This window comes from Tupaia chinensis, unplaced genomic scaffold (genome assembly GCF_000334495.1).
Source record: "Tupaia chinensis unplaced genomic scaffold, TupChi_1.0 Scaffold000361_2, whole genome shotgun sequence".
In the NCBI taxonomy this organism is placed as follows: domain Eukaryota; kingdom Metazoa; phylum Chordata; class Mammalia; order Scandentia; family Tupaiidae; genus Tupaia; species Tupaia belangeri.
In genome coordinates, this window is record NW_006159858.1 from 3,960,703 (window position 1) to 3,986,839 (window position 26,137).

At 40.5% G+C, this 26,137-nt stretch overlaps 1 protein-coding gene across 2 annotated transcripts in view; it reads left to right on the plus strand.

The window, feature by feature from the left end:
- Positions 1-942: 942 nt before the first annotated feature.
- The window catches only part of CDK15 (cyclin dependent kinase 15), a 156,439-nt gene continuing 131,244 nt past the window's right edge, over positions 943-26,137 (plus strand). For both annotated transcript variants that reach the window (XM_027773650.1, XM_027773649.1), the window contains exons 1-4: positions 943-1,251; positions 1,954-2,103; positions 2,309-2,403; positions 11,472-11,551. In XM_027773650.1, the coding sequence (XP_027629451.1) occupies positions 1,129-1,251; positions 1,954-2,103; positions 2,309-2,403; positions 11,472-11,551 (448 nt within the window). In that variant the 5' untranslated portion in view covers positions 943-1,128. The remainder of the gene's footprint in view (positions 1,252-1,953; positions 2,104-2,308; positions 2,404-11,471; positions 11,552-26,137) is intronic.

The following is a 26,137-nucleotide window of genomic DNA, read 5'->3' on the forward strand; positions in this document are numbered from 1 at the left end:
CCTAACTTGAGTGAATCTTTGAGTTGGTTTGTTTTAGCTCTCTTCTGTGATGATTTTGAGATAAAATTTAAATACATGTTCATAATTAAATTATCTGAAAGTTTTTTTAAACCATGGTGAGGCTCAGATATCAAATATTCATAGTATTCTTGTGATAATATACATGACTATTTTTTCCTTCAATGATAATGATTGCACGTGTGTGTGTCTGTACCCTACATTATCTCTCACTATATGATCAGTACATTAAAGAGGTAAAATCGTAGGAGTCTAGCAAAGACAACATTTCTGCTTAAAAGTCACAGACTAAAAATGGTTGGAGCCAGACCATTCCTTGACACATCATCCTATTAATATAGCACTTTACATGTAGTAAATACAGATTGCATTTATGTGGAAGAGGGGGAGGAAGGAAAGAGAGAAGGAGGAATGAAGGTATTGCATGCAAATTTCTTTGTCTCTGCCCTGGATAACACTGTTATCTGTATAGTGAAAACAACACAGGTGCTCATCACATTATTTTTGAATAAATGAATGAATGACTACTCCCTTAGGACTATTAGATATACTATTGCCGCTTCAAGGCAGAGATGGAGTAACTATCCTCAGCTTCCTTCCTGTTCTACGATTCTGTGGTTTCTTTGCTGTAAATTGGCTAGGCTGCAAATTTGTTTAAATGTCTGAAAACCAAAATACTTGCAGATGAAAGGCAGGAGAAAATATTTCTCAATGTGTCCACTCTAGCAGCAGGGAAGCTTCATACATATGAATATCGTTATCAATGATAAGTATCATTGGATGGGTAAATAATGTAAATGCATTAAAACTGTGTACACTGACAGCACTAACTTGAGGCTGGAATAAGAATCTTCGCTGTGTCCAGTTTAATTTTATCCGTATTATCTGCCCTGTTTTCAGCTGTGCACACACAAATACAAGCAACTGCCTTCCCGATGTAGAGTTTCTTGCGTTGATAAAGAAAAACTGCTGAAGTCATAAGCCTGCTCCAGGCAGAGCCCTCATGTGAGTCATATGAAAGCTCCATCCTGCTGACCTCTGGCAAAAAGGGAGTGAACGGGGACAGAAGAGGCAGAGGGGAAGAGGTTTTCTCCTTGAGCCTACGAGATTATGGGTCAAGAACTGTGTGCAAAGACTCTTCAGCCTGGATGCAGCTGCTATCGCAGTTCAGAGGGAGGCCAGGCACGCAGCTGTCTGAGGAGTCAACCCGTGACGATGGAGGCTGCGTTTGAGGTATTTGTATCCCGGGAGGAGCTTCTTTATTACCAAACCAAGGAGTTCAGAGAGTTCCTTTCTGTAGCGGGGTCTGATTCTTCTGCGGTAGGTCTAGACCTATAAAAAGAAAATTCTGTTAAAGTCACAGAGAATTTATGGCTGTTGTTATCAAATTAGGGGATTTTCTTATAAATCAAAAGCTTTGGGCTGCGTGAAACTCTCTTGACTTGAAGTCAAGAAAGTAGTTCTCTGGAAATCTCTGCAGTGCTAAATTGCAGAGCTGAGCCCCCAAAGACAAGCTGCAGTATTGGTTGGGCTGCTGTGGATTCCGAATCTCAGTAATTAACTCACGATTATTAGCAATGCCATATTAGATTATCCCCGAAAGCAATAAATTAAGTGGAGTTTTTTTTTTTCTTTTTTTAAAGCCCAATTTAAACAGAAAAAATGGGGGAAAAAAAATCCATCAAAGAGACTTAGATTACCTTAAAAGTGTTAAGATATTTTTAAGTGAAGAAAGAATGTCGTATTTCAGCAGTTGATACCGTTATGGCCTTTTGTAAGGAACAGACTTTCCAGAAAGGGGCCTTTGGGAGGTGTAGGTAGCTTAGAAAAACATTTGAAGAGTGAAAATCAGATAGAAAGGAAAAATGATTTTGCCAACCTCTCTCACTCTTGACTTTGCATATATTTTATTCCTGCTCTTTGCTTTTTCTCTAGCTAACAGACCTAAAAGAAGCATCATGTGCTATGACTTCATTTCACCCCAGGGGACTTCAGGCTGTCCGTGCAGAGAAGTTCAAGAGTAAAAGGCCACGCAGTAACAGCGATTCTTCTCAGGAAGAGGATCTGAGGCAGGGTTTTCAGTGGGTGAGTGAGCAGCTGATGTTGAACAGGAGAATTTAATGCATGCGTGTCTGGAGGGCTGGCCTTTACTTTCAGGGCAATTACGGAGAGACCTTCCCAATAAACCTTGGCAATGCTATTTTATATCCCTGGAGGGAAAAAAAAAAAGTCAACATTCAAAAAAAAGTATTTTCTCTCTTCCCCACCTTTCCCCATTGCCTTTAAACAGAGAAAGAACCTCCCTTTTGGGTCAGCCTCGTCTTACTTGAACTTGGAGAAGCTGGGTGAAGGTTCTTATGCTACAGTTTATAAGGGGATTAGCAGGTGAGTGACTCATAGCTGGAAGAGACTTGAAAGATGAGGGTCTCTCTCCCTTTGCTGCATATTGTAAAGCCAGGCAAGACATTACACAGGTTCAAGGTATTCAGGACCTGGGCTGGACACCATGGCCGAATAGGGAGAGAGACATGATGCTTTTAAATAATAGCCTTGAAAGAAAAGCAAACCCCACCCAAATTAAATTCAGCCTGCTAAAATATCTATCAGTCTGTCCCCTCTTCTACTCAATTCAAAGAATTCAAAGAAAATAAACTTTCTCTACAGCCAAAAGAAACATTACCCCCTTGGGAACCAGCAGTTGGCATAATGGCTATGTCGCTGGACTCTCACGTAGTCGACCACGGTTCATGTCCTGGACCTGGTGGCTTAGAACTCACGCCGGACACGTGTGCGTGCGTGCCCAAGATCCCTAGAGGAGAATGGAGGAGAAGGGATTGCGGCGTGACCATCCCCCCTGGGGGGTGATTTCTCGCTTTCTGTCTCTATGTCTCTCTCTGTCTATCTGGCGAGCGCACGCGCCCTATAGCGAAAAAAACTCTCAAGAAAAAAAAAAAGAAAGAAAGAAAGAAAGAAAGAAAGAAAGAAAGAAAGAAACGTTACCCCCTTTAGGCTGGTGGAAGGCAGAATTGGCAAGCCGTCTCTTTTCATAACTCTTTCTACCTCACAATGGAGGTTCACAATAGCAGCCTTGAGCCTACTGTTTCATTTTATTAATTTTCCTGTTGAGAAGAAACTTAGGTTGGTTTCTGCAAAGTAGAGCATATGCATAAAAGAGAAACTCTGGGTCTCCTGCACCTATGAACTGTACGGAATGACCAGAGAATGAAATATTGTTTATCCTGGGACACTCAGTGGCCTGGTGGTTAAAGCAACTGGATCCCACATGGCTGACTATATGGTTGGAGTCTCAGATTTGGAAAAATCAGAAGGTCTGATTAGGGTCAGCAGGTGGCATGGTGATTAAGACACTGGACTCTCACATGACTGGTCACGGTTCAAGTTCTGGGCCTGGAGCTTGCTTTCTTATCTACCCCCCACCTCTGTCTCTCTCTGATAAGTACATGTGCCCTATAGCAAAGTAATAATAATAATAATAATTAATTAAATACAAAAATATATATTTCTTAAAGTCTATGAATTCCACTGCCTTTTAGTTAAGTTGGGAAAGTCAAAAGGTCTGATTAGGGCCAACAGGTGGCATTTAAAGCGCTAGATTCCTACATGGCCAACTGTAAGATTTGAGTCTCAGACCCTGTAGCTTGAAAATCACATTGGGTGCAAGGCTGTGTATGCCCTAAAAAAAAACCCAAGAGGAGAATGGAAAAGAAGAGATCACAGCATGGTCATCCCCCTGGGGGGTTTTTTTCACTTTCTCTCTCTCTCTCTATCTCACTCTCTCTCTTTGTCTCCCTTGAGTGAGTGCATATACATGATAGCAAAACAACTAAAAAAAAGGCAATTAATTTATGTTATACCAATAGAGAACTATAATGATATAAAAGTAGCTAAATGATTAAATGTTAACTTTTAAAATTTAATAGAGGGACCAGCAAGTGGCGTAATGGCTACGTCGCTGGACTCCCATGTAGTGGACCATGGTTCAAGTCCCAGACCCGGTGGCTTAAACTCACACCAGATGCATGTGCGTGCGTGCCCAAGATCCCAAGAGGAGAATGGAGGAGAAGAGATTCCAGCGTTGCCATCCCCCATGGGGCATGATTTCTTGCTTTCTGTCTCTCTGTCTCTCTCTGTCTTTCTGGTGAGCGCATGCTCCCTATAGCAAAAACCTCTCCAAAGAAAAAAGAAAGAAAAAGGAAATTTAATAGAAATACTTGGGAACCAGCAGGTAGTGTGGTGGTTAGGGCATTGGATGCTCCCACATGCCTGACCACGGTTCGAGGCCTGGACCTGGTGGCTTGCTTCCTCACTTTCCTGCTCTCTCTCTATGTCTCTCCTTGGTCAAATTAAAATAAATTAATAAATAAAATTAAATAAATAATTTTTAAAAGTTAATAGAAATACCACGAGACTAAATATTTATTATTTATCTTAGTATTTGTTGTAGTTTTTTTTTTTTTTTTTTTTTTTTTTTTTACTTTTTAAAATAGAGTTTTAGGGGAAATATAATTTTAAATATATTGTGTAGAAATAGGATTTGGTGGGACCAGCAGTTAGCGTAATGGCTATGTTGCTGGACTTCCATGTAGTCAACTGCAGTTCGCGTCCTGGACCCGGTGGCTTAAAACTCACGCCGGGTGCATGTGCGTGTGTGTCCAAGATCCCGAAAGGTGAATGGAGGAGAAGGGATTGCGGCGTGACCATCCCCCCTGGGGGGTGATTTCTCGTTTTCTGTCTGCCTTCTTTCTGTCTGGCGAGCGCATGCGCCCCATAGCAAAAACCTCTCCAAAAAGAGAGAGAGAGAAAAAAAACAAAAGAAACAGGATTTGGTTCGCTTCCATAAGACTGTGCTAAGAACTGAGAATATACAAGATTTCCTCCAGGACTGGTCCTGTAGTGCAACAGTTAAGGGAGCTGGGTCCCACATGGTTGACCACTATTCAAATATCAGCCCTCTGGTTTGAAAAACATCCCATATGTGTATGCATGCCCAAAGTCCTGATGGGAGGGAGAAATGAAGAGAAGAAGAATGTGGCATAACTACAACCCATTAAGAGTTTTTTTGTTTTGTTTTGTTTTGTTTTGTTTTTCCCTCTCTCTCTCTCTCGGGAGCAAAAAAAGAGCAAAATAAATAAATAAATAAATAAAATTAAAAAAGGAACTCAGTCTTGCAACAGGACAATAAGTATATTAGAAATTTTTGTCCAAGTACACATGCACATATGGAAGTCTAGTCCTTACAGCAACATTTATAATAATAATAATAATAAAAAAGAAAACCTGGGACTAGTCCTGTGGCCTGATACTTAAGGGAAGCTGGATCCCTCATGGCCAACCATGGTTTGAATCCTGGCTCAGAAGGCTTGAGAAACACTCCAGGCACATGTGCATGTGTACCCAAATCTAGACAGAATGGAGAAATGGAGGAGATGCCCCATTAGGGAGGTGCTTTCTTCCTTCCTCTCTCTCTCTTTCTGTTTCTTTGGCTAGCACACATACTCTCTGGCAATTAAAAAGAAAAAAAATAAAAACCTGGCCACAACTATCCATGAATGAAGGACTGACTGTCCCATGAAATGGTATGCAATCATTTAAAGCATAAGGCAGGTGCACTAATATAAAAGGCATTTAGCATTTTATTTATTTATTTAACCAAAGGGCATATATGCTCCCTGGAAAGAGAGAGAGAAAGAAAGAGAGGGAAGGTGAGAAAGCACCCCCAGGGAAGATGGCCACATCGCAATCCCTTGACCTTCATTTGTCCCTCCTTTTGGGAGTTTGGGCACACATATATATGTGCCTGGCATGCTTTTCAAGCTGCTGAGTCTAGGACTTCAAATGTGCTATTGGCCATGTAGGATCCGGTTGCCTCAACCACCACACCACCAGCTGACTCATGCCAATAATTTAAAGGAAAAAGTAAGCTACAGAAAAATAGGTACCCTTTGATCACATTTAGGAAAAAAGTACTGACTGTACCTACTATACATATGTATAGGCATATGTATTGGGTGGTTGGAAAAGTCATGATGTATTTTTATACATGACTTTTATACATCATGACTTTTCCGACAACCCAATATATACAAGGGTCCAGAAAATTACATGTTTTTAGGTTTTTAAAGTTTATTTATTGGGTTGGAAAAGTCATGATGTATATTTCTATGTTTTTCTACACAAAATTGTATGATTACTTTTCTGAAAACCCAATATTTCTTTCATGTTAGAAAAGAAAAATAGAGCAATAAATGATCAATTACAAAATTAAAACATACTTAGCAAAAATTGTCTTATGGACCAGTCCTATAGCCTCATAGTTAAGGATGCCAGATCCCGCATGGCTGACCATGGTTCAGATTCCAGTATGGCAGCTTGAAAATCATGCTGGATATATGTGTGTGCATGCCCCCAAAGCTCAACAGTATGGTGAAATGGAGAAGGGACTGCAGTGTGACCACATCCCACTGGGAGATGCTTTCTCTCACTCTCTGTTTTTCTCTCTCCCTCTCTGGTGAAGATTTGCCCACACCTTCTGCAAATTAAAAAACAAAAACAAAAACAAAAACAAAACAAAAAAAAACCTCTTACATATAAACAATAACTATTTAGAAAACATGGTAGGGAGATTACTCTTATAATACAAAAATCATTAACATTAAAAAATGAGCAGGATTTATGTAAAGACTTTCTAAGGGGTATAAAAGACTTGACTAAAGAGCCAAATAGACATTCATTTATTCATTCTAATAATTTATTAAGCATCTACTGTGTGCCAGACACCATTTCAGTGAATAAGAATATATTGGATGGCCAACCTGGACCTGGCGGCTTGCCTTCTCTCTCTTTGTTCCCCTTTGGTCAAAAGGAATAAATAAAATAAAGCTAAAATAAGTTTTTTGAAAGAATACATTGGAGAGGAACCAGCAGGTGGTGTAGTGGTTAAGGCACTGGACTCCCACATGGCTGACCATGGTTTGAATCCCACGCCCTGTAGCTTGAAACTCATACCAGATACATGTGTATATGTGCCCAAAAACCCAAGTGGAGAATGAAGGAGAAGGGATTGCAGCATGGCCAGCCCCCTCCGAAGGATGGTTTCTCACTTTCTATCTCTGTCTCACGAGCACATGTACCCTATAGCAAAAGTCTCTCCAAGAAAAAGAATATATTGGAGAACAAAAGAGACAAAAATCCTTACTCTTATAAATTGTGCATTCTAGGGGGTGAAATAGGCAATAGTAAAATTAGTAAAATAGTGAGTTTGTTAAAAGTTGAAAAATGCCACAGAAAAGAATAAGACAGGGAAGAGGCATAAGGAGAGTCAGAGTATGGCGGTGTATTACAATTTTGAATAGGGTAATAAGAGAAGGCCTCCCTGAGAATGAAACACTTGAACAGGGAATCTGAGGGAGGCGAAGAGTGTGGGCCATGTGCATGTAGGTGAAGACTTCAAAAAGTTCCTGGAAGGGGAACCAGCAGTTAGCGTAATGGCTATGTCGCTGGACTCCCACTTAGTTGACCGCGGTTCGCATCCCGGACCTGGTGGCTTAAAACTCACGCTGAGCACGTGTGCGTGTGTGCCCAAGATCCCGAGAGGAGGATGGAGGAAAAGGGATTGCAGCGTGGCCATCCCCCCTGGGGGGTGATTTCTTGCTTTCTGTCTCTCTGTCTCTCTTTGTCTGTCTGGCGAGCGCACGTGCCCTATAGCGAAAACCTCTCCCCCCCAAAAAAAAAGTTCCTGGAAAAATGGAATGAAAGCATAATTTTATTTGGGGGCAAAAGGATTCATATTGATACATAGATTTTGGGTTTTTTTTAATTGTACATACTTTTCCAGGAACTTTTTGAAAACTCCTCAAATAATGGAAGAAAGCTCCAAGCAAAGGGAACAGCACGTTAAAACATCCCTAAGACAGGAGTTAGCCCCGCATTGTAGGAGGAGAGTGAAAGGGGATGAGTGAAAAAGAGGAGCCGTGTGTGTGTGTGTGTATGTATACCTATGTATGCACCAAATGGTAGAGGTTATATAGGGTTTATGGATCATTCCAGACACCACTGTACACACAGGATATTTGGATTAGAAAATCTAATAATGCAAATATGCCAATGATTCTCTAATTTAGAGTTTCATTGTATTGTACATATATACTAAAGCTACAATAATTAAAATAGCATAGTACTAGTATAAGATGGATCAAAAACATAATTTTTTTTCTTAAACAAGACTTCATTTTATTTTGTTTTTTAGTTTCATTTATTACTACTATTCATGATAGAATGTGAGGGCATATGCATGAGAGAGAGAGAAGAACCCTCAAAAGGGTCTTGTCACATTGCAGTGATCCCCTTCTCCCAGTCCTCTGGTCCATCAGATCTTGGGCATGTACACATACACCAGGGTGTTTCCAGGCTGGTCTGGAGATTTGAACCTATCTATGGTCAGCCATGCAGCTTCTAGCACTGCAGTTCAGTTTGCTACCAACTGTACCACCAGGCTGGGCCAAAGAAACATGATTTTTAAAAGTCTAGAACAGTCACAAACCAAAGCATTAGTGATATCTAATATACAATCATGGTGGTAGTTCAAATCAATAGGGGAGAAAAGACAGTCTAATAAAATGGAACTGGGACGATTGTTAGCCATTGGAAAGAATGAATATGCAATATGAATTCTTGATGAATTAAAAGAGTTAAATGAGAAAGAAATAGAAGAACTAGAAGAAAAAATGAGTTTTGTAACCAGTGGGCTGGAAAGGTCTGATATGCATAACACTCCAGCCAGAACTCATAATGTATGTATGTGCTACAAACCCAAGAGAAACTCCACCTCTACCACAAGGAAATAAATGTGGCTGTGTGAAGAGATTTACCTACAAACGTGATTATCACAGTATTTTTATAGGAGCCCAAAGCTGGAAACAATGAAAAAGCATTTGGAATTCACTAAACACATCGTTGGGTTTTTGTTTTTGGCTACAGGGCATGTGCACTCACCAAAGAGAGAGACAGAGAGACACAGAGAGAGGGAGAGTAGAAAGCAACCCCCATGGGCCTGGTCACAATGCAATTCCCTTCTCCTCCACTTCTACTTACTTTCAGGATTTTGGACATGCATGTATATGCACCTGGCATGTTTCTCAAGCTGCTGGATCTGGAGCTTGACCTGCATGGTCAGTCATGTAGAATCTAGCTGCTCTAGCCACCATGCCACAGAGCTGGCTCAACACATTGTAGTAAATTTATATGATAAAATACTATGTCATTATTAAATACACACTGTACAAGAATGAATCAGAGAAAATCTTAAATGGAGAATAAAAAGGTTACTAACAATGTGACATATATCACAGTGTATTAAAGACAACATATGGAGATCAGCAGATGGCATAATGGTTACTTCACTGGACTCCCAAGTAGTCAACTTCAGCTCGAATCCTGGACCTGGTGCCTAAAAACTCATGCTGGGTGCACGTGCATGCATGCCCCAAATCCCAAGAGTAGGATGGCAGAGAGGAGATTGCTGTGTGGCCACCTCCCCAGGGGCTGATTTATTGTTTTCTCTCTGTCTCTCTGTATTTCTCTGGTAAGCACACACATCCTATGGCCAAAAATCTTTCTCTTAAAAAAACAAAAACAAAAACATATGGGGGCTAGTAGGTGGAGTGGTGGTCAAGGCACTGAACTGCCACATGGCCTACTGTGGTTTGAGACCCAGACTTGGCAGCTTGCTTTCTCACTTTCCCCTTCTCTCTCTCTCATTGTCTCTCTCTGGTGAGCACACATGCCCTATAGAAAATTTAAAATAATAATAATAAAAAATAAAATTAAATGAATTTTTTTTAAAAAAATAACATATGCAAGTATTTTGGGGAAAAAATGGAATTGAAGTATGAGTTTGTTTCCATGCAATTTTACAAGCTATGCATAGTTTTTTCATAACACACATTTCCATGAACTTTTTAAAGATTCCTTATATTTATAGCTCCATTAAAATCATTTCTGTTGTCTGTTAGCTTACTTAAATCATGAACAAAATTATGAATAAGGGGAGAGTAAGAGGAGATGAGGAGAGAGACAGAAAGAGAGACAAAGAGACGGAGAGAATGGTGGGGACTGGATAGATCAGGAAGCACTTGAGAGGTCATCATTAGAATTTGACTTTTATTCTGAGTGAAATGTGAAGATATGGTGTTTTTGTTTGTTTGTTTTTGTTTTGTTTTGTTTGTTTGTTTTGAGAAGTTTTTGCTATAGGGCACATGTGCTCGCCAGAAAGACAGCGAGAGACAGAGAGACAGAAAGCGAGAAATCACCCATTGGGGGCGGGGGATGGCTACGTCACAATCCCTTCTCCTCCATTCTCCTCTTGGGATCTTGGGCACACACACACATGCGCCTGGCGTGAGTTTAAACCACTGAGTCCGGGACTTGAACCATCGTCAACACATGGAAGTCCAGTGACATAGCCATTACGCCAACTGCTGGTCCCACTTTTTTTTTTTTATTTACATTTAATCACTGTACATCTTTACAGTGTATAACATGGTTTTTCCAGCGTGAATACAGAGCTTATTAGTCAACTCAGAGACATCATCATACATTGGGTTATTGGAAAAATCATGACATATTTTCCTGGTTTTCTATGCAAAAATACATCATGACTTTTCCAATGATCCAATATATTATCATCAACAGATAACTTTACATTTTTGTGTCTCTTAAATGATTTGTTTTTTTCCCTGATCCCCTCTCTCTCAGCCCCTAATACCCTCCTTCTTCTATACTGTCTTCAATGTCTACAGTTGCCCTCCCAAATAGTTTGCTTTGACTCTCATTTTAAAAGGACACCCTGGCTACTATGTTGAGAGTAGACAGTAGGAATACAAGTGTGTAGGCAGGAAGCCTGGTGCAGGACCATCACAATGAGAGGTGAAAAATAAGCATGGCTCAGTGTCCACAGGTGGTGTGGTAGCTAAGGTGCTAGACTCCTATGTGGCTAACCATGGTTCGAGTCCTGGACCCAGCAGCCTGAAACTCACATTAGGCATGTGTACGTGTATGCCTAAACTCCCAAGAGGAGAATGAAGGAGAAGGGATTGCAGTGTAGCCATTTTCCCTGAGAGGTGGGGGTGGGGTGACTTCTCACAAAAGGAAATAAAAGAAACAATTCAGATAAAAATATCAGGAGGGTGGATTTGGTGGTGATGATGGGCGTTCTCTGCTTTTCTGCATTCTCCAAGTTTTCCATAATGACTATGTAGCATTTTGGTAAAGAGAAAAAAATGTTTTGGAATACATGTAAGTATATATTAAACATGTTGAGAAAATTATAAATCCATGTACTGAAATATATTTAGAAGAAAAACTACTTTTCTTAAGCTAGTCATAGGTTGCTGCTTTGAATCATCTCAGAAAACGTGCTTTTGAAACCCCTCTAGGATAAATGGACAACTAGTGGCCTTAAAAGTCATCAGCATGAACGAAGAGGAAGGGGTCCCATTCACAGCTATCCGGGAAGGTAAGGACAGTGATAGAAATGCACCCAAGGGATCCATTTTGAGTCCTCAATTTGAATTAAAAAAAAAAAAAAAAGCATTGATTCTATCTATTCAGCATCCAGTTCTTGATATTTGCAAAAGTAATATAATCACAATTTTATTCTGTATATCACTTTTCCAGGTATATTTATGCTATTATATTATTATTGAGGAAGATGCAAAGCTGTTATAGCACAAGCGAGTATTTACTAAATACTTTCCACATTTGTCCTCATGCTAAGTGCCAAGGATAGATCTATATAACCCCAGAAAATTCATATAAAAGAGAAAAAATAGGGCCAGCAGGTGGCATGGAAGTTAAGGAGCTAAACTCCTACATGTTGGCTATGGTTCAAGTCCTGGACCCAGTGGCTTAAAAATCACACTGAAGGCATGAGCATGCATGCCCAGAGTCCTAGGAAGAGGACAGAGGAGAAGGAATTGAGGTGTGACTGATCCTCCTCCGACCCAATCCCCCTAGGGGATTTCTCATTCCCTTCCCCTCTCTGCCATGAGTGCATGCACCCTATAGCAAAAAACTAAGAGAGAGAGAGAAAATATAATATAAACATGCAAATTGTTAGTGGGTGATTTGCCTGACGAAGTCTATTTAGATAGCATTTGAAAGACTCCTGGGGAAGGCAATACATACTTGTAGTGCTGCTGTATCTTCTCTGTACCCGAGGCAATATCGCAAGTAGGTAGGGAATCTGGTATAGACTACAGTTTGAATCATAGGTCTCCGTTATTCACGGTGGGACGTTGGCTAGATGACTTTATGTATCTAATACTCAGTGTATTGTAGAAAGAGAATAAAAATAGTACATATTTCATTGCGCTATGAGGATTAAATGAGAATATGCATATGAAGCCCTATCACAGAATCTATTTTCAGAATTCAACAAATATTGTCTATTATTCCATTATAGCTCCTTTTCCTTGGTGATATCTTGGCCATCATCAAGATAAGTAATAAAATGAAGAAGCCCATATAATGAAAACACTTTTTTTTAAAAAAGATTTTTGCCATAGGGCATGTGTACTTGCCAGAGTCAGAGACAGGGAGAGGGAAAGTGAGAAATCACCTCCTCTTCCCCTCAGGAGGATGGCCACATTGCAATCCCTTCTCTATTCTCCTCTCATGGTTTTGGGCATGCACGCACACACTGTATGTTTTTCAAGCTGCCAGGTCCAGGACTAGAACTGTAGAGTCAGCCATATGGGATCCAAAACCATAACAACACCACCATCTGCTGGTCCAATGAAAATATTTTTTTTCTTTTTATTCATCATAAAGAGCATGCATATAAACATGAGAGTGAGAGAGAAAGAGATGGGCACTTGCCTCATGGTCTGGTCACACTGAGATCGATTTCTTCCATCCTCCAGGCCATTGGATCATGGTCACTTGTGTGCATGCCTGGTGTGTTTCAGGCTGACAGGGCTGGAGATTTAAAACACACTCATCATGTGGGATCTGGCTTTTCTTGAGCAGTGCATTACCTCTGCACCACAGAGCCTGTCCAAATTATTTTAAAATATATAATTTATTAACCTTTACAAGAACCATTTGAAATAAATGATAATAGGATTACTTTCCATTTCAGCAAAAACCCAGAGAAATGACACTTTCATGGTCTTACATTTTCCTTCTCGTAGCTACTCTTGTTTACTGAGCACATATTACAGGCAAAGCATAGTCCTGGATGTTGTGAAGGAAAAGAGCCCAGAATCTTTGCTCTAGATTGTCTTCTGTCTTAGGGCAGAAGATTCAAGTAATGACAAGTGTATAAAAGATGTAAGCTAAGACGAGAACCAGTTAGTCACAGCATAGTTAGTGGAGCCAGCAGATTTTGGACTGTGTTTAGAGGACGGGTTACAGATATGGAAAAAAGTCATTCAGAAAATGAGTTTATAACTGAATTTGATGCCATTTTCAAAAGTCTTTCTGAGCCCCTGGGACATATGTCATTTTGAGTTTAGAACAGCCACATAACTATCAGTTTAGCCAGGGATTCGTCCTGGTAGGATCAGGTGCATTCTGGAGGAAAGCATGGTTTTAAGTGTTTAATAGAATGGAAGCTGCGTTTGCTAATGTAATTATCAGTGGTCCCATAAAAAGATGATCAGATTTAAGAGATATGCAGATAGGTCAGAGAGTATTTCTAAGCATAATAGAAATTCCCAGGTCACTTGCTTATAGAGAGGGTCTGCAGGCCCCAGTTTACTTCATTGTGGTAGTATTGCCTTTGTGAGTTGGAGGTTTTGACTATTGCTTGAGGCCAGCTTTGCTCCCATTTTGCCCACAGCCAAGTTTTTCAGGTTGACATTTGATGGTAACAGGGAAATCTTTTGCCAGTTCTGCTAACAGATGGTTCTCAGTATGGTTCAGAAGAGCTGGATCTGTTTCGTTCTGTATGCTAAATGTTTCTTTCATTGCATATTTACCAAGCAGGCCCCTCTCCATCCCAGGTGTTTAAAATTATATTTAGTATTCAACTGTGGACCTCCTTGGTTTGTTTTATGGACTTACCTTACTAAATGTGTTGATGTATAACATTAAAACCACAACAGAATTTTTGACACATTGGAGGTTGTTAGGAGTCCAGTTTCCAACAATGCATGTCTCTTTTTCCTCTGGTGTAAAAAATCTGGGAGTCCTTGTGAGAAAAACTCTCTCCCCTCAAGATCTGAGGCCTCATTTGAAAACTTTGGCACTGTCCCATTTTCCCTGTAAGAACTTTAAGGATGGGAGACCAGGGAGACAGGAGGTTAAATGAGAAGGGCTGGAAGGCAAAATAAGAACAGCTGGAGTTCATTAGTTAAAATTCAAGGTTACTAGCAAAAAAGGGAACTGAAAGCCTTGTGCAGAAAAACTGAAGGAGTAATACAGCTGCCTTCTTTTTTGGAGAGGTGTGTTTTTTGTTTGTTTGTTTGTTTGTTTTTTTCCTATAGGGCATGTGCTCTCACTAGAAAGACAGAGAGAGACAGAAAGTGAGAAATCACCCTCCTCCCCAGGGGGAATGGCCACACTGCAATCCCTTCTCCTCCATTCTCCTCCCAGGATCTTGAGCGCACACGGTGTGAGTTTAAACCACTGGGTCCAGAACTTGAACTGCAGTTGACTACATGGGAGTCTAGCGACACAGCCATTAGGCCAACTGCTGGTCCCCCATTGCAGCCTTCTTCTAAAAGCCTGGAAGCATGACTTTTCCTGAGCAGTCTGACTGCTCTGTTGGTGAAGCAGCCAACGACGTAATGAGTGGGACTTTACTACTTGTACAGCTTCCCTCTGCATAGGCAGAATAAAGTATGTGGCAGTTCATTAGTCTGGTCATTTAGATTCATTTAGATTACTATTTGTTTTCATTTGAGTTTTTGGGTTTTGGGGGTTTTTTATGAGGGATTTTTTTTGCTATAGGGCATGTGTGCTTGCCAGAGAAGCAGAGAGAGACAGAGAGATAGAAAGAGAGGAACCACCTCCCGGGGGGATGGCCACGCTGTAATCTCTTCTCCTCTGTTTCCCTCTTGGGGTTTTGGGTGCACATGCGCGCACACACCCAGTGTGAGTTTTAAGTTGCTGGGTCTGGGACTTGAACCATGGTCGACTACGTGGGAGTCCAGTGCATAACCATTATGTCATCTGCTGGCCCCTTCATTTGATTTTTTTTTTTTTTAATTTCTTCCATGTGAGAGAAGGAGAGGAAAACGGGCATTCCCAACAGGGTCTTTATGCTGCGATCCAGTTCCAGCATCAGCCCAGATCATGGGCACATTCGCAAACTTGAACCAGAACCTTTTCACATGGGTCCAGCATTGCAGAACATTTCGTTGCACCTGCACCAATGCTGCTGGCCCTCCTTTGTTTGTTTGATTGTTTTTAGAATTATTTATTTAACTTTACTTATTATTTTAAATTTGATTAGAGAGAGAAAGAGAGAGAGGAAAAGTGAGATAGCAACTGCCAGATCCAGGATTCAAACCTTGGTCAGTCGTGTGGGAGTCCAGTGCATTAACTACCATGTACTAGCCAGTCCCCCTCATTTGATTTTAACCTGTAGTGTTACAAAGTTAGCAAAAGTATGAACATTGCTAAGGGAAACATATCTTAATCATGTGCCAGTACTTTCCGTATCTCTTTTAATCCTCTTAACTTTTAGAGAGAGATAATATGATTTCAATTATAGCTGTAATTCAAAACAAATCTGACTGAAAAATCCATACATTCTCTATGCATTTGTTCTACAAATATTTATTAAGTACCTATTATGGTCTGGCATTCTGTTGGTTCCTAGGATACAGTCTTGCACAAAGTAGACATGTTCTCTACTCTCATCGTTTTTCTAATTAAAAAGATCAGAGGCTGAGAGGCAGTCCTGGCACAACCCTGCTCCATGGCAGAGCTGTGGAGTCCCTACCACACACCATGGCCCTGAGGGGGATGTCATTGTTTCATGTTGTTTGACCTTGGTGACGGTGTTCTGTTTTACTTGTTTTGTGTCTTAGACTGCCTTTTGATGGTTGAGTCATGTGTCAATGAGTAAGTCAACTAATTTCCCACTACATGTAACTTCTGGACATTCTTAATACAGACTTAATTCTTCGAAGTGGAGATGCATGCAGAGCTGTGTTTTAAAGCCCCACAACTGGGCTCTGAAAGGGGACAGATGGACTGGCAAAAATAGTCTTCTCAGTGTAGTAGGTCATAGTCTTGATTAGTTTTTAAAAGATCATGTGTATGGTGTGATTTCTATACCAAAGAGTTGCTTCTTCCAGTATCAGAAAAATATTTTTCTTGTAAGTCCTGAAAATTGCTATTATCAATATTTATAAAAATAAACTCTTATTAAAAGCCAAAATAAAGGAAAAAAGAAAGATCAGAGACTGAGCCAGTCCAATAGCTTAGTGATTAAGGGACTCAGAGCCCACATGACTGACCATGGTTTGAACCCTGGCATTGGATTCTTAAAAAACAATATGGGCACATATGCATATATGTGCATGCCCAAGAGCCTGATGGGATGGGGAAATGGCATCTTAATAATGTGCATTATTTAAAATATTTTTCTACAAATGGACAACTTTTGGTTAAACCTAGGGCTTTCAGCCTATTGGCATAATTTTTTTAGGAAGCAGTCATATAGTTAATTTGTTTGAAGGTCAGGTATATGACATAATCTTCTTCCACCATATTATTTTTTTAAAAACTTTACACTAAATCTAAGAAGCAAAATGTGTTATTTTTGTTGTAAAGATGAAGGAAACAGCCTCAGGGACCTGCAGTTGGGTAATGGCTTATGTCGTTGGACTCCCACGTAGTTGACCACGGTCCACCCAGTGGCTTAAACTCACTCTGGGTGTGTGTGCATGAGTGCCCAAGATCCGGAGAGGAGAATGTTGGAGAAGAGATTGCAGTGTGGTCATCCCCTCCTGGGGGATGATTCCTCGCTTTCTGTCTCTCTGTTTCTCTCTGTCTTTCTGGCAAGCGCCCGCTCCCTATAGCAAAAACCCCTAAAAAAAAAAAAAAAAAAAAAAGGAAACAAACAGCCTCAGAGAGGTTAGGTAACTTGTCTGAGGTCATAGAGCTAATAATGAGAGTCATTGGGTATTAGACTCTGTATCTATTACATCTAAAATTTTTTCTTCCCTAATAGGATAAAATTGATCATGCTTAATTCAAGCATTTCTGTTTTAGCAATAGTAAAAATAAAAAATATAAATCTGTCTTAATGATACTTTTATATAAACATTAAGGAAAATGCAGAAGAAACATTTTAAAGAAAATAACATACAATATTGTGTATTCATCAATTCTGATTCTGTTATTGATTCCACAGTCTAGAAATTGTAGCATTTAAGTTGAAAACCATTTCAGCTGAGACTCTTTTAAGATCCTTCTCTAACAGAAAACATTACAAAGTAATTACTCCCAATATATATATGAAAAAACTGAGCCAAAAATAGGCTGAGGAACTTCCTTGTGGTCATTTAATGAGACAGCAGAGGAGGCTGGTTAGAACCTGAGTTGCTGATTACCAGGTTGTCAAGAAATCCACCGTTAGTGTCTGTCCTGTGCTGAGTGGTTAATGGAGCTGGATCCCACTTGATCTATCTAATGGTTTAAATCCTAGCCCCAGTGGCTTGAAAAACATACTGGGTACATGTGTGTGCATGCCCCAAATGCTGATAAGGTGGAATAATAGAGGAGAAGGAATTGTGGCATAACCATGCCTCACTGGGCAGAGGGTGCTTTCTCTCTCTGTCTCTCTCTGGAGAGTACCCTCTGGCTTATAAACAAACAAGAAAAGAAGTCTACCAAATGCAGTGAAATCACAACATAACACATTGGGACATCTATAGTAATATCTTCATAAAAAATAATGCCCAGATGATGGTATGTGATTGAGATTACGATTTCAAAGAAATCAGATTAGAGCTACTTATCTGACTTTTATCTTAATATTTATCTAGATTATTACTTTCCTTGGAATGCATAACTTATCTCAATGACTTGATCTGTAACTCTCAGACCAGAGAAAATGTAACATCAGGGACTAAAAATTTGTTTTATTCATTGTTCAGTAAGAGTTGGGGCAGGCTCCATTATTGGTTCCTACATAACTCATTACACCTGGCCTGCTCTTTTTAAAAATATTTTATATTTAATTTTATTTATCATTATTATTTCTTAATTTGCTACAGGGTATGTGAGCTCTTGAGAGAGACAGAGAGAAAGAAGGTGAAAATGAGAAAGCAAGCTACCAGGTCCAGGACTTGAACCACAGCTAGCCACTGTGAGAATCCAGTGCCTTACTCACTATGCCACCTGCTAGTCCCAGCAACCAGCCTGCTCTTCATTAATTCACTCGTTGAACTAACTGAGCACAACATCACAGGCCTGTGTTCTCCAGTGCTAGAGGTGCGAAGACGGCCAGGTTCTCTCTGTGCCTTACAGGAGCTTAGAGCCCACAGAGGGCTTCGACTATCAGGCACTCACTACACAGCTGTGCCCTAGGACTTCTGAGAGTCAGCTGTGCTCATTCTTGTCATCATCATCTTTTATAGATTTTTCCAAAGTAAAGCAAGGGAGAGTAACATCAAAACATTGTACTGGCAGAGCATCAACTTTTCCAAAACTTTACTAAACCATAAACTCCAATGAAATTAACAAAATGAAGAAATTAAATATTTTTAAAAATAATTATTTATTGGGGTCAGCAGATGGCATAGTGGTTAAGGGTGATGGACTCCCGCATGTCTGACTATGGTTCAAGGCTCAGACCTGGCAGCTTGCTTTTTCACTTTCCCTCTCTCTCTCTGTCTTTCTCTGGTCAAATTAAAATAAATAAATAAATACAGTTAAATAAAATAACTCTTTAAAATATAATAATAAATGAAGTTAAATTTTCATTTATTATTATTATTTTATTTGACCAGGGAGAGACAGAGAGAGAGAATGAGAAAGCAAGTTGCCAGGTCCAGGACTCGAATCTAGACTACATGGTTGACCATGTGGGAGTTGAGTACCTTAACCACTATGCCACCTATGAGCCCTGAAATTAAACATTCTTATGTCATCGTGAGAATAAAATGATAATTTTTCCTAAACTATTAAATATATTATGTATGAGAATAATTTCATTTGATGTTCCACTTGTTGGTTATATTAAGTATCTTTTGGGACATTGAAAACAAAGAACATGTATTTTACATTTTTAAATAAGCTGAATAAAGGTCAGTTGTGGATAATTTTTCTGACCTTTGGGATTGTGTAGTTTTTAAAATAAATTTCCTTTGACACGCTGTGTGATTTCATGATCAAGTTAATATATGTAAAATTCTTACAACAATGCCTGTGAGTCTTTTTTTTTTTTTTTTTTTAATAGTTTGCCACAGTGCATGAGAGAGACAGAGAGAGGGAGAAGAAGAAAGTACCCTCCCATTGGGTGTGGTCATGCCACAATTCCTTCTCCATTTCCCCATCCTGTTGGGATTTTGAGCACAGATGCCTGGTGTGGTTTTTTAATTGCCAGATCCAGAGTTCAAGCCTCACAGTGAGCCATGGGGATCTGGCCCCCTTAACCGGTAGCCCACAGGGTTGGCTCAACCTAGCAAGCCTTAAATACTCAACAAGTGAGACCAGCAAATGACATAATGACTGTGTCACTGGACTCCCACATAGTCAACCATGGTTCAAGTCCCAGATCCGACAACTTAAAACTCACACTGAGTATGTGTGCATGTGTGCCCAAGATCCCGAGGGGAGAATGTAGGAGAAGGGATTGGGTGTGTCTTCTCGTTGTTTATCTCTCAGTCTGTCTCTCCAGCAAGTGCACATACCCTATAGCAAAAATACCTAAAAAACATAACAAAACCAAAACCAAAACAAACCAAAACAAAAAACAAAAAACTCAGTAAGTATTAGCTATATCATCATCATCATTGTAAAATTAATTTTGAAGCAGTCAGAGAAATTCCATTGTGATTTATCTGGAGTTTTACATATCCCCCAATAAATTTTGTGTCTTTTCTTTGGGGAAAAGAAAAAAGTATACTTGGCATATGGGAATTACGAAAATAATAATTTTAACATCAGAATGCTGCTTTGAGGATCTTCTCCCTTCTCAGTTAGCGGCTTTTGCATCCCTCAGCTGTTTAGTCGGCGGAACAGACAGCACATCCTGCTGTGAATTTTATGAGCTGTTCTTGAAATTAGAAGAAAGAAAGACCTTTCTTGAGTTTGGACCCACACATCTGAGGCTGGAGGCATTTTAGGTCCCTCTGGTGGATGGACCAAAAGATATACCAACAATACCAAGAGATAAATGCTTTAAACAACATCTACTCTTTCATGTAAATCCTCTATTCATTACTCAGCAAAATTCACAGTTTCTATAGAACTATTTCAGTAGTTCTGTGGTGTTAGAAAAGCAGTAGAAGACACGGCCATAAAACATATGAGGAGACTTCAAAATTTTCAATGAAAAATGTAATTAAAGTATGAGTTTATTTTGGTGCAAAAAAATTCAAATCCATGCACAATTTTTTCATAATACTGCACATGATTTTCATGAACTTTTTGAAGACTCCCCTTCTGTAACATTTATAATCTAATGAGAAAGACAACAAAAAAGAAACAAGGAATAAAAGCATCTTCAACAGGGGGCCAACAAATGGCATGGTGGTTAAGGTGCCAGACTCCCACATGACTGACTATAGTTTGAATCCTAGACCTGGCCGCTTTAACATCAACAGGGGGCCAGCAAATGACATGGTGGTTAAGGTGCCAGACTCCGACATGGCTGACTAGTTCGAATCCTAGACCTGGCCGCTTTAACGTTGTACCAGGTGTGTGCATGTGTGCGTGCCCAAAATTTAAGGAGTATGGTAAATTTTCTACTTGAGGTGCTATCTCCATGTTCAGAAAGTTTTGGATTTAAGATTTGTTTTGTTTCCTCTCACACCTTTTTTCCTTATTTCTTTCTTTTGCCAGAGGGCACATACTCCTAACAAAGACAGAAAGAGGGAAGGAGAGAGTACCACCCCCAATGGGGTGTGGTCAGGCTACAACCCCTTGTACTCTATTTTTCCATTCTATCATGATTTTCTCTCTCTTTCTTTCTTAGGATTTTTTGACACACAGGCACATATACCTGGCATGTCTTTTACGTCATGGAGTTCAAAACTCAAGCATGTAGTTAGTTGGCTACCTTAATCACCATATCACCTGGATGGACCTGTCCTGTTAGGATTTGGGGCATACATGCACACAACACCCACATATCTGGCATGTTTTTTCAAGCTGCTGGACCTGAATTCAAACCATAGTCACCCATATGGGATCTAGCTCCCTTAACTACTACACTACAGAACCAACCTTACCTATATTTCTTTTACTTTTTTTTTTTTTTTTAATTTGCTAGAGAATGTTTGTGCTGAAGAGAGAGAAGGTGAGAAAGTATGTCCCCACTGGGATGGCCATGCCACAATCCCTTCTCCAGTTCTCCTTTTGAGATTGTTGGGGAACCAGGAGTTAGCGTAATGGCTATGTCACTGACTCCCACGTAGTTGACCGCGGTTCGCGTCCCGGACCTGGTGGCTTAAAACTCATGCCGGGCATGTGTGCGTGCGTGCCCAAGATCCCGAGAGGAGAACAGAGAAGGGGTTATGGCATGGCCATCCCAGTGGGGACATACTTTCTCACCTTCTCTCTCTTCAGCACAAACATTCTCTAGCAAATTAAAAAAAAAAAAAAAAGAGAGATATTTTTAAACATACATGCACATGGTCCTGTGGTGTTCTTCAAGCCATTGGGTCGGGGACTTGAACTGCACAGTTGGCCATGTGGGGTCCAACCACATAACCATCATGCCACCTGCTGGCCCTATATTTCTTTTCATACCAAGTGAACTGAGACTTGCCTTAAGATATTGGGTTTTCAGAAAAGTCATGATGTATTTTTGCAAAAGATGGCGCTAGTTTGTTTTTGGAAGTACTGGAGTCATTCTCATATATGTTATTGTTATGTCATTTGGGAGTTGACAGTTCTAACTTCATCCTAAAAAAAAAATTTAAGCAATTTAGTTGCATTTTGGAGATTTTACAAGTTGAAGGTGGAAGAGCAAACTGCATTTCACCACATTTTACTGTTTTACTTCTGTAAAGGGGAAAATGTGTATCAAGCTTGTGAAAAGTTGTATACAGTTTACTGTGACAGTGCTCTACAACAGCGTCAATGCCAAGAATGGTTCATGAAATTCTGTGCTGGTGATTTTGATCTCAATGATGTTCCTTGGTTGGGGAGGCCCACCGAGGTTGATGATGACAAAATAAAGGCATCGATTAAGTTAAACTCACATTACATGACACAAGCGATTGCAGAAACATTGGACATCTATCATCCAAGCGTTCACGACCTCCTGAAGAAGCTGAGATACATATACTCGATATTTGGGTTCCTCATGACTTTAAAGAACTTCATTTAACGGAGCATATAAACATCTGCGATATGCTCATTAAACGTGAGGAAAACGATCCTTTTTTAAAGCAACTGATAAATGGTGATGAGAAGTGGATTGTTTACAACACTGTGGTGTGCAAACGGTCTTGGTCCCGATGTAAAAATTCACCTCAAATGACACTGACAGCAGACATTCCTCAGAGGAAGGTTGTGCTCTCAGTGTGGTGGGATTTTAAAGGTGTTTCTCAAGCTCCTACCAAGGAAACAAACTATCAGTTTGAATGTGTACTGTCAGCAGTTGGACAGTTTGAACGAATCCATCATCTAGAAACCACCAGAGCTTGTTGATTGTAAAGGAGTTGTGTTCCATCATGACAGTGCAAGACCACACACACAAGTTTGATCACCCATAGAAAATCACTGGAGCTTGGATGGGATGTGTAGCCATACCCACCATACTCACCTGACCTTGCACCGTCAGACTTCCACTTGTTTTACGCTCTTCAGAACTCCTTGAGTGGTATATCATTCACTTCAGATGAGGCTACAAATCAGCACCTTGTTCAGTTTTTCGCTGATAAAGACAGGTCCTTCTATGAACGAGGAATTACGAAGTTCACTGAAAGATGGCAAAAGGTTATTGAGCAAAATGGGCAATAATATATCACTGATTTATCATTGTTCTTTATAAAATTAAATGACCTTTGAAAAACAGAAAAAAAAATATGTCATGACTTTTCCAACAAGCCAATATTCTCCAGGACTTACTGAGATAGAAAGTGACAGGGCCAGGATTCATGGTAGGGCTTCTGGCTCCACAGACAGTTTTCCCACAAGACACTCAATAAATATGTCTGATGAATGAAGTGCTCGCTCTTGGCTGAGTGTTGTACTAGGCAGTGTGAAGGCATCCAAAAGAAAGGAAACGTCCCTCCCTCTGTCCATGTGGCTTTCGGTCTGGGACTAGGGAGATTAAACAGATGCCTGTGAAACTGTTTATTACATTTTCAAAGCAAGTATTTGTAAAAATGAAATCATAAATTAAATTCATAAAGACTCTAGAAACAAAAAATAAAGTAGCCATTAGAGCTAAGTAGGGTTAACAGGGGTGGCAGAGCTCCTCTGGAGGTGAGAAATTCTCGGTTCAAAATTACTTAAGAAGGAAGTTCACTGGCTCACAGGTCTTCTAACTACAGACTTGTAGCTGTTGCAGACCACAGTGTCACCAGAAATCTGTGATTCTCCATCTCCAACTGGTTTCCTCTGCTTTAGTTTTATTCCCAGACACTCTGTTACCAGGTGTTGGTAATCTAGTCCTGACTAAATCTCACAAATTCAATCCTAACAGTGGAAAAGAAAGTACATTTTCTTTTCTTTTTTAAAAATTATTTTAATTTTATTATTATTACTTTTTAATTTTACCAGAGAGAGATGGGGATGAGAGAGTGAGAAAGTGAGAGAGTAAGCTGCCAGGTCTAGGATTCAAACCACAGTCAGCCTTGTCAGAGTTCAACGCCTTAACCACCACACCACCTGACAGCCCCAACACTTTTTTATTTTTAAGAGAGATTTTTGCTATAGGGCATGTGTACTTGCCAGAGACACAAAGAAATATAAGGATACGGAAAGCAAGAAATCACTCCCCAGCAGGGTGGCCACACTAATCCCTTCTTCTCCATTCTCCTCTTGGGATCCTGGGCATGTATTATACACACGTGCCTGGTGTGAGTTTTAAGTCACTGGGTCTGGGACTTGAACCATGGTCAATTACATGGGAGTCCAGTGACGTAACCATTACACCATTTGTTGGTCCCACTTCTTTCTTAATGGCACCAGCAAAGTAGTGCTCTTCTTACCTTGTCTTTGAGTCAATCACTATGGTTGGAGGGTGAGGGGGAATGCTGTTCTCTGATTGGCCAGTCTTGTGTCACATGCCTGTTCTTGAGTAAGTCAGGTCGGCTGACCAGAATAGATAGAGTCAAAGAGTTAGTTCCCTACAGAAAAACAGTGCTGTCCCCACTGGAAGGGAGAATGGCTGCCAGGAGAGCAAAAGCAATAGAATCATTACAACAGGATAAGATTCCAGAGGAAATATTCTTACTTTTGTCACCAAATTGAAGGGAGTATTTGAGTTTGTTTTTAATTTTATGGAATACCGTACGGGGGAGAGGTGGAGCAGGAGATTCACAGTATGCGGGTGCATCCTACGTTACACTGACTCGAGTTGTTACACTTCACTTTTCTTTTCCTCTGAGTCTTAAAGATACCATTGCTTCACATGGGGATGCCCTGAACTGATATTCATCATTTCCTTATTGTGCCTTTTCTGGTCTCCACCCTCTGAAGCCAGAGGTCTTCCTGTCTCTGCAAGCCCCTAAGACAGCCTTTCAAACTCTCTTCCAGCGACTCCCAGCCTTTGTGGTGACTTTTCCTCCTTAAGGCTTTCTTTAGTAACCTAATAATAACCTATAATTGAATAGGCAAGAGAGGTTTTCAGCCCTTCCCACTCCCATTTTCCTGGACTCCTCCAGTCTGGCCCTCTCCTCTTAAAGTTTGCATGTTCCCCTTTCCACAGAGGTTCATGACATTCTCTAAGAAATCCTTTCCCTGGGAACCAGCAGTTAGCGTAATGGCTATGTCGCTGGACTCCCACGTAGTCGACCACGGTTCGTGTCCCGGACCCGGTGGCTTAAAACTCACGCCGGGCGCGTGTGCGTGCATGCCCAAGATCCCGAGAGGAGAATGGAGGAGAAGGGATTGCAGCGTGACCATCCCCTCTGGGGGGTGATTTCTCGCTTTCTGTCTCTATGTCTCTGTCTGTCTAGATTGCATGTTCCGTTAACCACAGCCCCCCACCACACAAAAAAAAAAAATCCTTTCCTTGGGACCAGCAGTTAGCGTAATGGCTATGTCGCTGGACTCCCACGTAGTGGACCACGGTTCAAGTCCCAGACTCGGTGGCTTAAATTCATGCCAGGTGCGTGTGCGTGCGTGCCCAAGATCCCGGGAGGAGAATGACGAAGGGATAGCGGCGTGGTCATCCCCCCGGGGGGTGATTTCTCGCTTTCTATCTCTCCGTCTCTGTCTATCTGGCGAGCGCACATGCCCTATAGCAAAAACCTCTCCAAAAAAAAAAAAGAAATCCTTTCCACTCTCTGTTATGTCTCAACTATTCCTTATCCCAGGCTCTTACTCCTGTCTCCTACCAATCACATCCATGGACTCTGTTGATTCCTGTGGGACTTTGAAATTTGGAGACCAGTGGCATGTTGCCAAGTCCTGCCACAAAAGGCAGAACACTCCATTTCTTGCTGCTCTGATGGCTGTTATGTCTCTGGGCCTCCTCTCCTGCAGCTCTGAAGCCTGGATGATGGAATTCCCAGAGGGGAGCACTTACAAAGTGCTCTAAGTGCTTCTATGAAATTGATTAGGTAAATGGAAACACTTATGTGTGTACAAATGCAACAATTCTCCATGTTTGAAATAGTGAAAGTCCTTTCTAATTTTAAGTATTCTTTCATAACAAGAGATTTATTGCCAGTAGTAAAACCAGAATGTCTAGTAAAAAGCCAGAACTGTTTTAAAACATACTTGACATCTTAAATTC